Below are 14,970 nucleotides of genomic sequence, written 5' to 3' on the forward strand. Positions count from 1 at the left end.
TAAAAAGCTTCAATAAAAATATAAAAAAAAATTTTTTTAAAAAGTGTTAACAAATCCGGGCTCAAAAACTTGCTTGAGTACACGGAAAGCCAGTTAGCTTTTTCCCAAAGAAAAAATTCATTAATTCCAGTCATTATAATAATCCATGTATCATTAATTGGAGATGGGAAATAGGTGGAGGAGGATGGGGAGACAAGAGCACTGAATTTGGGCTTTCTTTAGTCCGAGCTCTCCTACTTACTTTCCTTATTTATTCATGGAGGCGTAAGGGGAGAGAGGAAGGCAGTCAGGGCAAGTGATTTGCCCAGGATCACACAACTAGGAAGTGTCTGAGATCACACTCAAACTCTCATCTTCCTGACTCTAGTATCCACTGTGCCCCCAGGTGCCCCTAGTTTCCTTATTTATAATTTGAGGAAAGTAGATGAAACTCAAAAAAGGTCTTGAGACAGGGATTTGTGAACGTTTAAAATTCATATATATGTGCACACATATATTTATACACATACATATATCTATATCTCTCTGTATATATATCTGGTAGAGATACCTTTCAATACAATTTATTTCCTTTGTGTTCCTATGTATTTTATTTTATTTAAGAACATTATTCTGAGGAGCTTTGCCAGACTGCTAAGGTCAGGATACAAACAAAAAGAGGAAGAATCTCTGGACCAGAGAGGGGGTAGATTGTCTTTCAATTTTCAGCTCTAAGATTTTAGGACTGGTGGGCCTAAGACAGTACAGATAACTAGTCCTTATTAGAATCTACACAGAGCCTTGATTTGTGTACTAGACACACATCTGTAAAAAATATTATCAAGTGAATTCTATTCTAAATTCCCTCGAAGAATTCCCCACCATGTTCACCCATGGCTGCAAGAATCTCCACTTGAGAAAATCATTTTTAGCAGGAAAATATTGAATGCAAGAAGCCAGAATTACCCCTGAAAAGGAGAGATTTCCTAGTAGGCTAGAAAACTGGAGACCACTTTGCCAAGAGGGAAACTGAATGTTTTCCAAGGAAAATTTATCACATAGGAATTTGAGGGTCCTTGCAACCATAAGGTAGGATTTGAAAAACAAGGGCTACTTTATAAAGCATATGACACATTCTGTCAGTGTTTATCCCCAGTATTAGTCTTTGCTTATTTGGGTTTGGTCAAGAAATTGAGGCTGTGTTTGTAGACATCCAGGGTGGTCCCTCTTTCCCCTTTCAACAGTAGAGTATGCATTGAGTTAATAAATACTTGAAAAAATGTTCTTCTAAGGTCATTTAAAATGGGTACATCTGGGGGGAAGATTCTGGGCTCCCAGTGATTTGACTTCTCTGTAGTTATTGGAAGGCAAAGGCCTTTGTATACATGTAGACTCCAGGACTAAGAATCAGATGTCTGGCCAGCAGCTTCTGATCACTATGTTTGAATATGAAAATTTCCTGAGGCTTGTTTCAATGTTCACTGAGCTCAAACTGGGAGCTGAGTAGGGAGTGAGACCAGAATTTTGTCAGCTACTGAAAGGTCCAGAGTCTATACTCTGCCAGGTTCGAAGGCATTTCTCCTCCTTCCCTCTCAGTGGAATTTAACCTTAACACTTATCCCGGATTTCTCTGCTTAGTGACCCTCTCCACCCATCCATTCAACAGTTTGTTCTTGGTAGGGTTGCCAAATGGGTAGTATTTGTCTAGAGAGTGCTGTGACTTTTATGTTATGCTGTGAACAACTTTTAAAAATTGTTCTCCTCAGGCAAGTGCCTCTGAAAGAGGATGGAAGTGGAGGAGTGCGGAAAGGAGTTAGTTGGGTTTTGCCTTCTGCCAAGTGGCTTATGGTCAGGTTATAACTTCAACTGGTCTAGTCAGGAATCCCTGGGGTCCCCATCTTGCCTTTGACATTGTAACTAGGCTGTGTGACCCCTAGAAAGTCAATTCCCTCTCTGAGTCCCAAGAGGTTTGTGGGTTGGATAGTCTGCTAGGAGATATCAGAGTGGGCTTTGGTAATGATCAATTAATGATGCTTTTGAGGAAACCACACTGGTCAGGGCAGCATTATGTGAATAGCTTTTGGAGGATTGGAGCTGCTTTCAAATGAAATACACATGGGAGAACCTAGGAAGGGACGGATTGGGAGAATATGGTGATGATAGAATTGTAGGGAGGTACCCTCTGAAGATTTTTTATGAACAGGGGAATTCTACTGATGCTTCTATTTAAATCTCAAATCTGTTCTGAGAAAGCTGCCAGAAGCTCACCTCCTCCAACACATCCACTCGACTCCTTAGCTTTTGTATTTCTTCTTTCATTTCATCCGAAGCCTCTAGCAGAGAAGGAGTCACAGAACGTTAAAAAGACAGACTCAGCACACTCCAAATATTGTTCCCCTCCCCATCCCCACCTCCAGTAAGGGACAGAAAGTGAGTCCTACAAATCCACAGATTGCCAGACCACTGAGCTCCCCAAAATGACTGTTGCATCGACCCTAAATCTGCCATACTTCATCTCTCTCATTCTGTGTCCTTCCTCTCTGGCAAAGATCAAGGGTAGATGAAAATCCTTGCAAACTCTAAGGCTCTTTAGAGATGCTGGCTATTATGGAGCAGTGGAACGAACAAGGAATTTGGTGTGAGCAGGCTTTGGTCAACTCATTCAACAATTCATTCAAGGGCTAGAGGTACAAAAATGAAAGGACAGTCTCTGCTCTCAAGAAGCTTACAATCTACTAGAAAGAGCACAACTGAAATAAACACAAATAAGTACAATTCATAGTAGAATTTGATAGGGGCAGAGGAGAGATTCAGACAAAGTCCTGTTTTTGCCACTGACTCAGTATGTAACTTCAGGCAAGCTAGGCTGCTCGGAGCCTCAGTTTCCCCATTTGTGAAATGAGGAGGCCGATCCCAATGGTTTCTAAGGTTCTAGCTCTAAGGTTCTATGGTTTCTTTTCCCTGATGTTCTTAGTTCTTTTGTTCATATCCTATTCTCTGCTCAAACCTGGAAGACAGGGAGTGCGCAATCCGTCGCTGAGATCTACGCCGTCTTTCTTGCTGCCCAGGCTGCCAATGGCGCATTATTACTCACGGTACGAGTTTGATGTGTCACAGCGCGTACCAAAAGTAATAATGACCCATCGTCAGCGGCCCACGCTGGAGAGGAGCCAAGCTTGGAGGACTCCGGAGGGGTGCTGGAGCAGGAATCCAGGATAGGACCCCCTTAAGACTAGAGAAATTCATACCCACAAGGAAAGAAATGCTGTCTTCTCCCATTGGCCCTACCATCTAACTCTTTAAGCTTATTTGAATGTCTCTGGTTGTAACCCAATCTTGATGTGCCCCATTTTCCAACTTTCCCGCAGCTTCCTGAGTACAGGGAGCAGATTTTTTACCCTTTGGATCCCCCTGCAGTAACTAACCCCTAGGAATTTCCTATTCGAGGCTGTCAAATGACCATCTAACATTTCACACCATTTAAGTCCCAGGGGCTTGATTTGCCAGATCCTTTGAAGCCTCCGTGGCCTCAGTGATGAGGCAGGCAGCTTGTTACCTGGCTGAGGCTGCCCAGTGGGACAGAGAGCTGAGGTCACTTCTGGGGAACCACTCCGAGGCTGGCACTGTCTCCCATCCGAAGATAGCTCATATCCCTGCTGGCACTGGCAGTGGTAACTCCCAGGAACGTTGATGCAATCCTGGGAGCAGCCATGACCAGGTTGACTACACTCATCCACATCTGAAACATATCAGGGGGATAGTCAGGATGAGTTTCCCCTTCCCTACTCGGCCCAGCCTTCCCCCAATAATAGTGAGTTTTGAGGCCTGGGACCATCCTGGACCACCCAGAAGTGCCGGTGCTGTGGGTACCACTTTCCTGGCTCACAAGAAGCTTGCCTACAACCTTAAGCAACAATAGGCACTGGGGTGGGGGGGAAGGGGGTGGAGCTGTGGGAGACTTCTCCAGGTCACAGAAGAATACAGAGGGGACTGCCTATGTGTATTTGCTTGGGGGGAGCCTCTGACCCATAGCCTAGTCCCCGGGAGATGGGCCCAGCTGGTTCTGAGAAGGTATCTCTTCAACAGGTACTTTCCTAAGAATATCTAACAAAAAAAGTTCACATTCTCAGGACTCAGAAGATGGGAAGGTCTGGCACAAAGATTTCAGGAAAATCATTAGGAGACCTGGGAATTCCAACTAAGTAATTGCATGTCCTGGGATAATACACTTAACTGGCTTCATTATGGGGGTAATGAAGCTTCACAAAGATAGAGGAAGCCAAAGTTTATTGCCAATCACAGAGGGTTGAATGTTTGTAAAGGGATCTCTAATGCAGACATCAGACCCGGGCACCTCTTAGAACGGACATTCTTACCCATTTGGCAAGTGTCTCCTTGCCACCCTGCAGAGCATCTGCATCGACCAGGCCTGGCACAGCTTCCTCCGTTCTGACAAGATGACCGGCATATTGCTACATGAAGGGGAGAAATCAAGCAGGGTGGTGGAGCCGGCAGAGTTGGGGAAAGACGAGAAGAATGCACAATTCCCAAGTAATGAAAGGGGAAAGTGTCCCTTCACCAAACCAGTCACTGCACCACACGGCTACATCACGGGCACTAGGAATTTAATAAATGCCAGACCGTTCCTAATACTTTGTGCTACATCATTTGGGACACTTTGGTGCCTCCCAAGATGTTTGTAGTGTTGACATTCTCCATGATGTAGATTGCAGCCCTTCAATGCCTTCTCTCCTTACATACCACAGTCTTGGGTGACTCCTCAATAGATACTACACCCAACTCACTCAAGGCCTTCTGATTCTTACTGCCACATGAACACCAGTCTAGCACTGGGATCGTATAAGAGATAGACAGATAGAAGGATGGATGGATGGATAGACAGACAGACAGACGGATAGATGGATGGATGGATGGATGGATGATGAATGAGTGGATGAAACCTTTTATCAGATGCAAAGCATCATGGGTAAAAGCTTATAATCTCGTAATTCTCTGTTGTTTGTGATTTTCATTTATCCCCGATCATAGTGTTCTATAACTGACAATTACTTTAAGGTATCATTTTATTTAAGAGAAAGACTAGAGGCGAGAACAACTAATTAATAGGTGAGCCAACTCTAAAGGTATTAATCATTTATTAATACCTCAGTATGAGATACTCCCTAGCTTTGGCTCAAGTATAGTACAAAAAAACGCTTAGACTAGTAGTCAGAAAACTTGGGTTTGATTTTACTATTTGCTACCTGTAGGACCTTGTGCAAATTTCTTCTCCTTATCTCAGTCTCAGTTTCTCCATCTGTCAAAATAGGTTAGACTAGATGATTTCAAAGTAACTCCCAAATAACATTCTACAGGATCCTATATTCTAGAAGCAAAGTTGTTCTTCTGCCTCGTCTATCATATTTCCCACATGGCTTTTCATATGGCTTGTTCTAAGAGCCAAGCCCTTACCTGTGCCACAACCAGGGAGCCCATTGCTTCTTCTCCAGCCCGGGCAGCAAGCATATTGTGGAGGGGAGGTCGTCCGAGGAGCGTGTCGGTAAGCAGTCTTATAGATGGTCCTATGGGAAGGTGCCAGAGGAGGGCTTAAATGTGGTCCAGGGAATCCCTGGTGATTGCTGGTTTCTAAATGCCCTCCAACACAATAGCCTCAATGGTCATTTTACACCAAAAAAAAAAAATCTTAATTCTGTATTCTAGCAAAATTGTGGCTCTTCTATAGAGTATGGGATTTGGAGGAAAGAATGCCCAGGACAGAGGACAAGACTTATTGAGAAAGGAGATCCAGCTTGTTCCCAAACACATGCTGGAAAGTCTACTTGACTGTAGCATCTTGGGTAAACCATTTCTCCCTTCCTGAGTCTCAATTTCCCTATCTCCAAAATAAGGTGAATTAGATTATCTTTAAAGTTCCTTTCAGCTTAAATTTGGATCCTGTCCACACTACTGAGCCTAAACTTGCTAAGCACATTGGTGGCTGCTCATCTCTCTAGTGCCTGGGCTAGTTAACTAAGTGGTCTTAGTTAACTACTGTATTTGGAATCAGAAGGACCTAAATTCAAAATTCCCTTTATATACTTACTAGCTTACTGGGCAAGTCACTGAACATCTCTCAGTCACAATTTCCTTATCCGTGAAATGAGCACCTTCCTTCCAGGGTTGTTGTGAAGACTAATGAGCATTTTGGAAACCTTTCTAAAAGCACTATAGAGATACTAGAGTGAATTTAGTAGTTGTTGTTGTTACTGTTACTCCTCTGACTGAGCAAGGTCTCCCTAAAAAGAGATGGGGCTTGGGTTGGGCAGGAAAGATAAAGAGTTTGGATCTGAACTAGAATCCCCCTGAGGGTAACTGAACCCTGGCTCATGCTACGTTCCTTCCTGTTCAAGTACCAATTTATGTTTTATACCTACATGAAGTAATCCTTGCCTAGGGACACAATCATCAGAACAAAGAATGTCAGGGCTCACATTGATCTTAGGAGATCCTCCAATTTAATAGATGGGTAAACGGAGACCAAAAAGAGTATCATACTTTGTTCAGGATCATATTGCTAATTAGCAGCAAAGCCAAAATTAGCACTCAGATCTTTACCATGTCTTTCCTTCCCCTGGGTCCCTGATTATTTTTTATGTTCAACCTCATCTCCTTAGCCAGAAGGTTAATTCCCCAAAGCCAGGGACAGTGTCTTCTTCAGGCTCTCCTCTCAGCTCAGCCTGACCCAGAGCTGGGCACACAGGAAGATTATAGTCAATTATTTATTATTGGTGGTTTGGTGAATGTGCCCAATGTGGCAACTCTAGCTTGAATGGATGGTGAGGGTATGGAGATACTACAATATTTGGGAGATCTGTACCTGTGTATGGTCTCTTGGATCTAACCTTTAGCTGGCTCTTCTGGGGTTGTTCAACTCACCGGTAGGTGCTGCAAGCTCTCTGGCCTTCACAGAGGGTGATGTAGGGCTGGTAGACCCTCTGGATGTAGGACTCCGAGACGGGGACAGTTTCCCTGGTAGCTGCTGTGGAGCATATCCTACGGCTGAACAGAAAAAGGTAAGGGTGCAGAAAAAGTTAAGATGGGACCACTATACTCACCCCCCCAACTCTCACTCAATGAAATGGGTTGAGAAAGGAAATCCTCAAGTTGTAACTAAACCAGGACTCAGAAGGGAATAAATTTGAATTCCCATGCTGCGACTTTGGGTCATATCATGTAATTCTGGGCTATTAAAGGGGCTGAGCTTCTCTTGTGATTTTTAACCTTCCAAATCTCTCAAATTGAGCCAAAAGCCTTGTAGGCCAGGGTTCTTGTCCTGGACCCCTTTAGTAGTCTGGTAAAGCCTAGGGAGCTTCTCAAAATTATATATTTAAATGTATCAAAGACAAGATTTCAAAGAAAACTCACATTATTAAAATAGTAAATAAAATAAGTTCATGTATTGCAGATGAAATTCATGGATCACAGATTAAGAATCCCTGCTAGGGTAGGTATTTTCAACTTTAAATTATATCCAGGCCCTCAGAATGAATTTGAAATGCTCTGTCCCCATTCTTTCTTCCCACTCCTGTTCTTTGGGAATGACTTACCCTGGCCGGTAGAAATGCTCTGTGCTGTTCACTCCCAAGATGAAAATCCAGGTCACCAGGAAGGCCCCAGGGCTCCACATTTCCTGTCTCCTCCAGATAGTGCTGTTTGTATTCTAGCTCCTACCACATTTGCATGGTTACTGGGATGGCCTGAAACTGGAAAACATGATCCAGAAAGTAAGCTTCCTGACACTCTCCTTGGACTGGGACTTGGCACTTCTGTAAGGAAGCCAGAGCTCCTCACTAACCACCCTGCAGATTCCCAGTCACAAAAGTATTCTAAGCTAAAGTGACACAGTAAATAAAGTTGGTCTTAGAGCCAGGAAGACCTGAATTTTAATCCTGCCTCAAACACTTAGTTGTGTGATCCTAAGCAAGTCCTGTAACTTCTCAGCCTCAGTTTCCTCATTTATAAAATGGGAATGATAATAAAGGCACCTGTCTCACAGGATTTGTGTAAGGGTCAAATACAATAACATGCATAAACAGCTTTTGGAACACCCTGTATAATGCTGCCCATTATTATCAAGGGACACACTCCTTGCCATTGGGCAGCAGGTTATAAGAGGGGGACAGATGGAGAGGAAATGTCTTAAGTGGATATAGGGCTGGAGCAGAGGAAGACGAGAGTTCAAATCTCATTTCTGACTAAATAGTGTGACCATGGGCAGGCCATTTAAACTCTGCAGCTTATTTTTCTCAGCTGTAAAAGTGGAGAGCAATAGTAGTTGTACCTACCTCACTGGGTTCAGATGAAGTAATGGAAATAAAACAACCTTAAAGCTTCATATAACTGTGTGTTAGCATTATCGTTCTTATTGTCTGCCCAAATAGAATGGGCACAGGAAGCTTCCCAAGGGCAGGGACCATGTCTCTTTTTTGGAATGTTCCTTCTTCGCAGTGCCAGTGTGAGGTCATACGAACACGGGGCACTCTGGTGAATATGGTGCCCCCCAGGTCTTTACCACCAGCCAGATGTCTCCACGACTGTACGAATCATCACTTTAAGCATCCCTAAGCTTCGAGACACTGTATATGCACCATGATGCATGCAAATAGGCAAACAGTTGCTCATTCTTGTTTTGTTTTATGGCAAATTATAGGGTCTACTTTCAACACATGTTCTGGTGAACTGAACAAATTAGAGAAAAGAATACTGTAGGTTGGTAATGCTTGGGCCACTCCACGAGGCACATCGCTGTCAATCTGAACACGTTTCGGGATCTAAAGTGCCCCGAAATTTCTCGTTAACCAGATGTTAGATTAAAAAGGCCGAGAAGAGTTAGCATCAAGAACAAAGCCATCTTGGTCAGGCCTGGAAGCATTTAGAATAATGATTAGCTCCGAGAGCACTGACTAAAGGCAGGAGAATCCACTGAGACACAGAAAGCTGAAACCAGAAAGTTCAAACAAAGCCTGGGCACAGACAAGCCTTCCCGCACGCAGCTGCCTGTGTCCAGGCTGACTCAAGGACCTACTTTCAAGAAGAAAGACGAGATGGATTATAAAAAGCATGCTAGTTTTATGGTGGAGTGTGCTTGTAAAGTGTTGGGAATGAGTTTTGTTTGGCTTGTTAGATTAAACATCCCCCCAGAAGTGTTTTTCTAGGTACAGCGTTTCCCTGAGGGAGTTGGCTCAGAGAACCTGCCCACCAGATGCCTGGGAAGCTAGGATGTATTCCACAAAGGAATCTCCGTTCGGTTGCATGTTTAAATAGTAAAGAAGTTCCTTATAAGCTGAGCAGGGCGAGATCCCTACCTTTTTCACTAGGAGATAGCACAATTAGGGCAGGAGGTTGTAGTTCTACCATTTGATTTCAAAAAAAGATTTCAACTCAGAAACCCTAAGACGGTAAATCCTATCTCTTCCCACTTCAGCGCCGATTTTTACTAAACTATTCTCTTTTGATCTTCAAAGCCCTGCATGAATTGACCTCCTTACTTGCACCCGTCATCTCCTATGGCTCGCCAACACCCGGTCTCTTTTCCTGATGAGCTTCTTTCTCCCTTGTTAGCTAGATCCTATCCACTCTCCTCTGTCCCTCTGCTCACCCTCCACCCCAAAACTAAAATGACCTTGACCACTTTCTGCCTATTCAAAGCCCGTTTCCTCCATGAAGCCTTCCTGATTCCTCCAGCCTAAAGTCACGTCTTCCTTTTCTAAACACTACTCAATTACTGGAAGGGGGACATTGTTCAACGCAGAATTGTTTTCTTTGACGTCAGCTCCACTGCTACCGCTGAACGGTGAAGTTCTTAAGCGTGGGTACAAAACCACTCCTGCGCCCCACAGCGCCTATACGGGGCTGGGCCCGGTGGGCCGGGACTAAGTTCCAGGAGGCCTAGAACTGAATGTGTGTCACTTCTTTCTTAGGACTCAGTTCAGTCTTCGGTAATATAACGCCAGGCGATCTCTACGTCCATCCCTTTTAGCAGCAACTCTCTATCTCTGAGAACCCATCTACTAGTCCACATTTTTCTGTTTGATTGACAAATCCCACTCTTTGGGGCACAGTCTGTTGGCTGGATCCCGAAAGCAGAGTTGGTCCCTACCAGGACACACCAAAGAGACCGTGTTAGCGAAGGATCAGATCGATATAAAATCATAGAGTTAAACGTTATGTATTAGTGGGGAAGTCTTCCTGAAAGGGGCGGGCCTTGAAGGTGAGGTCTGAAGAACTCTATTTCAGGCAAATAGAATAATCCAACAAGGCGGCAAGGCAAGAAGGCTCAGCCCTGGCCCTAGAGAACAGGGAATAGTGAGAATAAGAACACAAAATGGGCCCAAACTGAAGAGCATCTGGAAGGGGGGCTCCGGAAGGCCCGGGAAGCCAGAGAAGATTTTTGAGCAGGAAAGTGAGGTGATCGTTCATTTAAAAGATTAATTTGGCGCCATGCTGGCTGGATGGAAGGGAAGAGACTAAAACCAGGGAAATAAAAGGTAGACTGTTACAATAAAGAGGGAGGCGTCAATGTCCCCTTTAAAACCCGTTCCAGAAGATGCTCTACTCCTCAGGGAAAACACACAAATAAACAAAAAAGCAGAAACAAACCCCGAGACGGAGGTGTCCGCGCGAGACCCTAAAATCTAGGAGTCCAAATAGCAGCTTGGGGCCCCACAGAGCGGTGTCGGGGAGCATCACTTTTCCACCCCCTTAAATACACTTCTTTTCTACAGGGGCTGCTGAGGTAATCTGTGCCCCAGAAGGAAAGGGGGCGGGGAAAGTCTCGGTAGTGGTCACTCCTCGCACTCTCTCCCCACCTCAGATCAGGGACAGTCCCTTGTCCGGCCAGGGAGCGGAGGCTCTTCCCTTTGTGCGGGTGAGAGGCTTAAAGAAGCTCGCGCTCTTGTAGGGTTAGAGGGTCTGCTCTGGGGGGGACGCAAAGGCATCTCAGGGTTTAGAGAGCTTCCCACCAAAGGTCCTGGGCCACCAGTGGGAACCTTTATTTGGACGCGGGCCTCCTTGTTTCTCTGGGAGCCGGCTGGTCCCACCTCTTGGCTTTCCAGAAGAGGAAGTAAGTGGCTCGTCCGACGTCCGGAGTGCCATTATCCGAAGGAGCTCGGGACGCGGACCTCCGAGCATCCCCCACCGCCACCTAACACGTCACCCGAATCCGGAGCGGTCCGCCCGAGCCCTCTGACCGCTGTCACGGACACGGGCCTCCTCCTGCACCCCGCGAGCGCTTCCCCATGAAAGCCCCCGGGCCGGCCGCTCGGCACCTCCCCAGGAGGCGAGGCCGGTGGGTCCCGGGGCTGCGGCGCGCCTTTTACCTCGGTCTGACTTTGGGGCCCTAACACCGCGGACTCTCATCAGTGGCCACCAGGTGGGGCACTTCCCAGAGAGTCCCCCTTCCGCCTCCGAGCCCGACAGCACCAGGTGTGCCAGCGAGCTAGGAGAGGGGACGCACACCCCCAGGTGTCCCCGTGCTGCCTCCGGATGGCTCCTCCCCGCTCGGCCTGCAAACGGGCCGCGGCCAGCGAGAGAAGTTGGGGAAGGGGGTCCGCGGTGTCTCGGGACAGACCTCGTCTGGAAGTTCCCCGTCCAACCCAGAGCCCCGTCCCCGCTGCTGCCCCTGCCCTTTGTTCTCCCCCTGTCTCCCCCTCGTGCCTTTCTGTCCCCCTCCTCCGTCACCTTCCTCCATCTCTGCTGCCTCCTCTGTGTCTCCTGACTCTGCCTCCTGTGCTCTACCAACTTAATCTTCCCCCACCCGACCCGGCTCCCCCGTTCTCGGTCCCGAGTCCTGCCCTCCCTGCGCCCCAAATCTCGCTCTCACCGAGCTTAGCGCTCTCCGCTCTCCCCGACCTCCCTCTGCCTCACGTGCTCCCTCTCCGCCTCCCCTCCCTCCTCCCGCGCCCCTCCTCCCCATCCGAGCCCTCCCGTTACCCTTCCCCTCCCTAGCCCCCATCCCCGCGCGTCCGCTTTGCCCCTCTCTGCCCCCTTCCCGCCTCCGTCCCTCCTCTCCGTCTCCGCTTCCCTCAGCCTCCGCCACGTTCGTGCTGCCCTTCTCCGTCCGCAGCCGCCCCCTCGCGCTCTCCTCTCTCAGCCCCCTCTTTTTGCCTCCTTCCCTCCTGCGCCCCCGCACCCCGCAGCTCCATCTCGGCGGGTCCTCCTCCCCCCGCTCCCCCCTCCGCCTCCTCCGGTCTGCCCCCAGCCCGGGCCCGACTCGGTCCGACTCACGAGGAGAACTCTCGTCCCGGCTCGGTCCGGGCCGCTGGCGCCCTGGGAGGGGGTCTGCCTGCCCTGAGCCCCCGCGCCCCGCGCCGGACTGCACTCACCACGAGGAGTCCCGCGCGAGCGCACGCTAAGTTGTAGGGTGTCCGGCTCCGGGGGGCTCCTGGAGGCCCCACCGAGCGGCTGTCCCCGGCCGCCTCTGCTCCGCCCTTCGCTCCTACAGCCCCCTCCCCCGGAGGCGGGAGGGCTTCTCCCGGGACAGGGATCCCGGCCACCCAGCTTTAAGGGGAGCTGGAGGGGAGGGCGAGACCGAGAGCCGCGGGGTCCCCGCCCCTCCCCGGCCCAGCCCACCTTCTGCCTCTAGAATTAAGCCGCCGGCCCGACCTCGCTGTGCCCGGGGCCAGCCCGCTTCCCGAGCCCCCCTGGAACGGGGTGCGGCACCCCCGGTCAGCGCCGGACCTTCCCAGGGTCGGGGAGATGGATTTCCAGCTCCCGGAGACCCCTTTTCCTTGAGTATGCGGCGGCGAGTGGCTGGGAGGGGGGAAGTGCAATGGAGACTGTCCAAAAAAGGATTTTGTTCTTAAATTTAAGAAAGTCCAGGCTTTCCCTAGTAAGACCACATCCCTCCTGGAAGGCTGAAGTCCGAGCTCCAGCGCTCCCAAAGTGCAATCCTGGGCGCTCTTGGAGATTAGGAAAAGCACAGGGATGTGGCAGGGAGGAAGGCTCCACATGCAACAACAATAACTAATATTCGCGTAGACCTTTACAAACATTCCCCACTTCATCTTCATAACAACCCTGAGATTTAACAGTCCCATAATGCCTTCTTCCCCTGTTTAACTAGATTGGGACCACCAAAATCTCCACTAGATCAGAGTTCTGATCCGAGGAAGGTGTCCCGTGGAGGAATTAGTCACTTACTCTAAAAGTTAATCTCGGCAGTGAAAATGAGAAGACGAGAAAATGAAACTTCAGTCATTTGGAGAATTCAGAGTCGGATCTACTCCTACCCCTCCGTTAGGACTAAAATGTCTTTCTTGGAGTCATTTCTGTCCATCCCCACGTCCTCGGGTAGGGATTCATGCACCCAGACTGAAGGGTGGAAGGGATACTTAGAGGCCAATAAATACTTCCCCATCTTCCCTCCCATATACACCCCCAGGTAACTGGGATGCAGCTACATAAAGTAATCAGCTAAGCTAAAATGATAAAGTGCATACAATAACATTCTTGGTAAACTAAAGTTTTCTGCCCATGCTTAAAAGATACCGTTGGGAGGCAATGGGAAGAAATACAATGGGAGGGAAAAGCACTACATTTAGCATCAGCAGATTGAAATTCAAATCCTGACTCAGGTCCTTACTATGTGATTTTGGGTAACTCCCTCCAGCTTTATGAACTTCAAGGTTTTCTTAAATTAATTTTTCATTTGTAAAATTAAAGGTTGGGAGAGATGAGCTCCTAGGTGAATCGCCTCTCTAAATCCTCCAGCTTTTGTAACTGGGAAAGGATGCTGTTGTTCAGTTGTTTTTCAGTCATGTCCAACTCTTCATGACCCTTCTTGGGGTTTTCTTGGCAGATATATTGGAGCATTTGCTATTCCCATCTCCAGCTCATTTTACAGATGAGCAACTGCGACAAACAGGGTTAAGTGACTTGCCCAGAGTTAGTTAGTAAGTGTCGGAGGCCAGATTTGAACTCAGGTTTTCCTGCCTCCAGATTTGGCACTCTCCGTACCTGACTCCCAGGGCCACTCCCTCTCTGTGTTGCCTGGCATTGTTCTAACGGCTTAACTCTAAGCCAGAATGTCTGTGCTTTGGGAGGCTTCCTGGTTTTTCTGGAGGAAGGGTAGTGACCAAGGAGGGGACTATAGGAAGGATGATGCTTTTGTCTGGAAAGTGGTTAGGAATCCAAAAGGACTGTCAGATGGCTGACCTAATGAAGAGAAAACCCCTCTCCCTGTTGTGGTCCTGGGTGTGTCACTGTGAAAACCTACTGTGGGTGGTCAGACATAGGGTGTGCTTTCTCTGTGGTTACTCACCCGCTCTTAGGGGGTCGGTCATTTGTCTGGATTCTTGGGATTTCTTCTAATCGTTGCCTCTGGCTTGCTATTGGAACAAGAACAGGAAGATGTAGTGGCTCATAGCCGTGGCCAAAAACAAAGTTGCTTAATTTTAGAATAAAATTAGATTAATTAGAACAAGGTAGAAATAAACATGAATGGCGCAATTCCCCATGTTGGACTTCATCTTATCCCATTCTAAGAACACAGCCTGACTCCACTGCCTCCAGTTAGCAAATTCTTTAATTGGGCTCCTGTTTGGGTTTCTCTAGTCAACCCTAATGCTTTATTTAGACTGAAGATTCAAGACTACCTGGTTGATCCTTATGCTCAGCAATTATGGATAATATGTTTGTATTGTCCCAAGTAGGTGTGAAAAGTCTAAAGCTTGGGATAAGGATGTGGGCTTTGTCAATATTTACTCTCATTACCAAGGCTTGCTGTCAATGAATAATGAACCTTTATTTACCCTGGAAGTTGGAAGCAAAGCCTGGTTTGTGAGTTTGCTCCTGGTTCTTGCCTTCTGGTAGCATTGTTGTTTTATACACATCTGCGTTCAGTGTTTCTCCAGCCCAAGCCCTGTTGGCTTTCATTAACAAAGCATGTTAATGCAAGGTAGCCAGTGACTAAGCTTGGTGATGTTTTCAGGG

General features: G+C 47.5%; 1 protein-coding gene across 5 annotated transcripts in view; it reads right to left on the reverse strand.

Moving 5' to 3' along the window:
* The window catches only part of EGFL7 (EGF like domain multiple 7), a 29,584-nt gene that overhangs the window by 6,421 nt on the left and 8,193 nt on the right, over positions 1 to 14,970 (reverse strand). For 3 of the 5 annotated variants that reach the window (XM_074294082.1, XM_074294079.1, XM_074294083.1), the window contains exons 2-8: positions 14,300 to 14,366; positions 7,587 to 7,742; positions 6,916 to 7,038; positions 5,452 to 5,561; positions 4,356 to 4,451; positions 3,536 to 3,718; positions 2,248 to 2,312 (exon numbers count right to left, since the gene is read on the reverse strand). In XM_074294082.1, the coding sequence (XP_074150183.1) occupies positions 2,248 to 2,312; positions 3,536 to 3,718; positions 4,356 to 4,451; positions 5,452 to 5,561; positions 6,916 to 7,038; positions 7,587 to 7,666 (657 nt within the window). In that variant the 5' untranslated portion in view covers positions 7,667 to 7,742; positions 14,300 to 14,366. Of the gene's footprint in view, positions 1 to 2,247; positions 2,313 to 3,535; positions 3,719 to 4,355; positions 4,452 to 5,451; positions 5,562 to 6,915; positions 7,039 to 7,586; positions 7,743 to 12,264; positions 12,285 to 12,362; positions 12,532 to 14,299; positions 14,367 to 14,970 lie in introns of those variants that run through there. The other 2 variants (XM_074294080.1, XM_074294084.1) reach the window with 2 other exon arrangements.

This window comes from Sminthopsis crassicaudata, chromosome 2 (genome assembly GCF_048593235.1).
Source record: "Sminthopsis crassicaudata isolate SCR6 chromosome 2, ASM4859323v1, whole genome shotgun sequence".
Classification (NCBI taxonomy): Eukaryota; Metazoa; Chordata; class Mammalia; order Dasyuromorphia; family Dasyuridae; genus Sminthopsis; species Sminthopsis crassicaudata.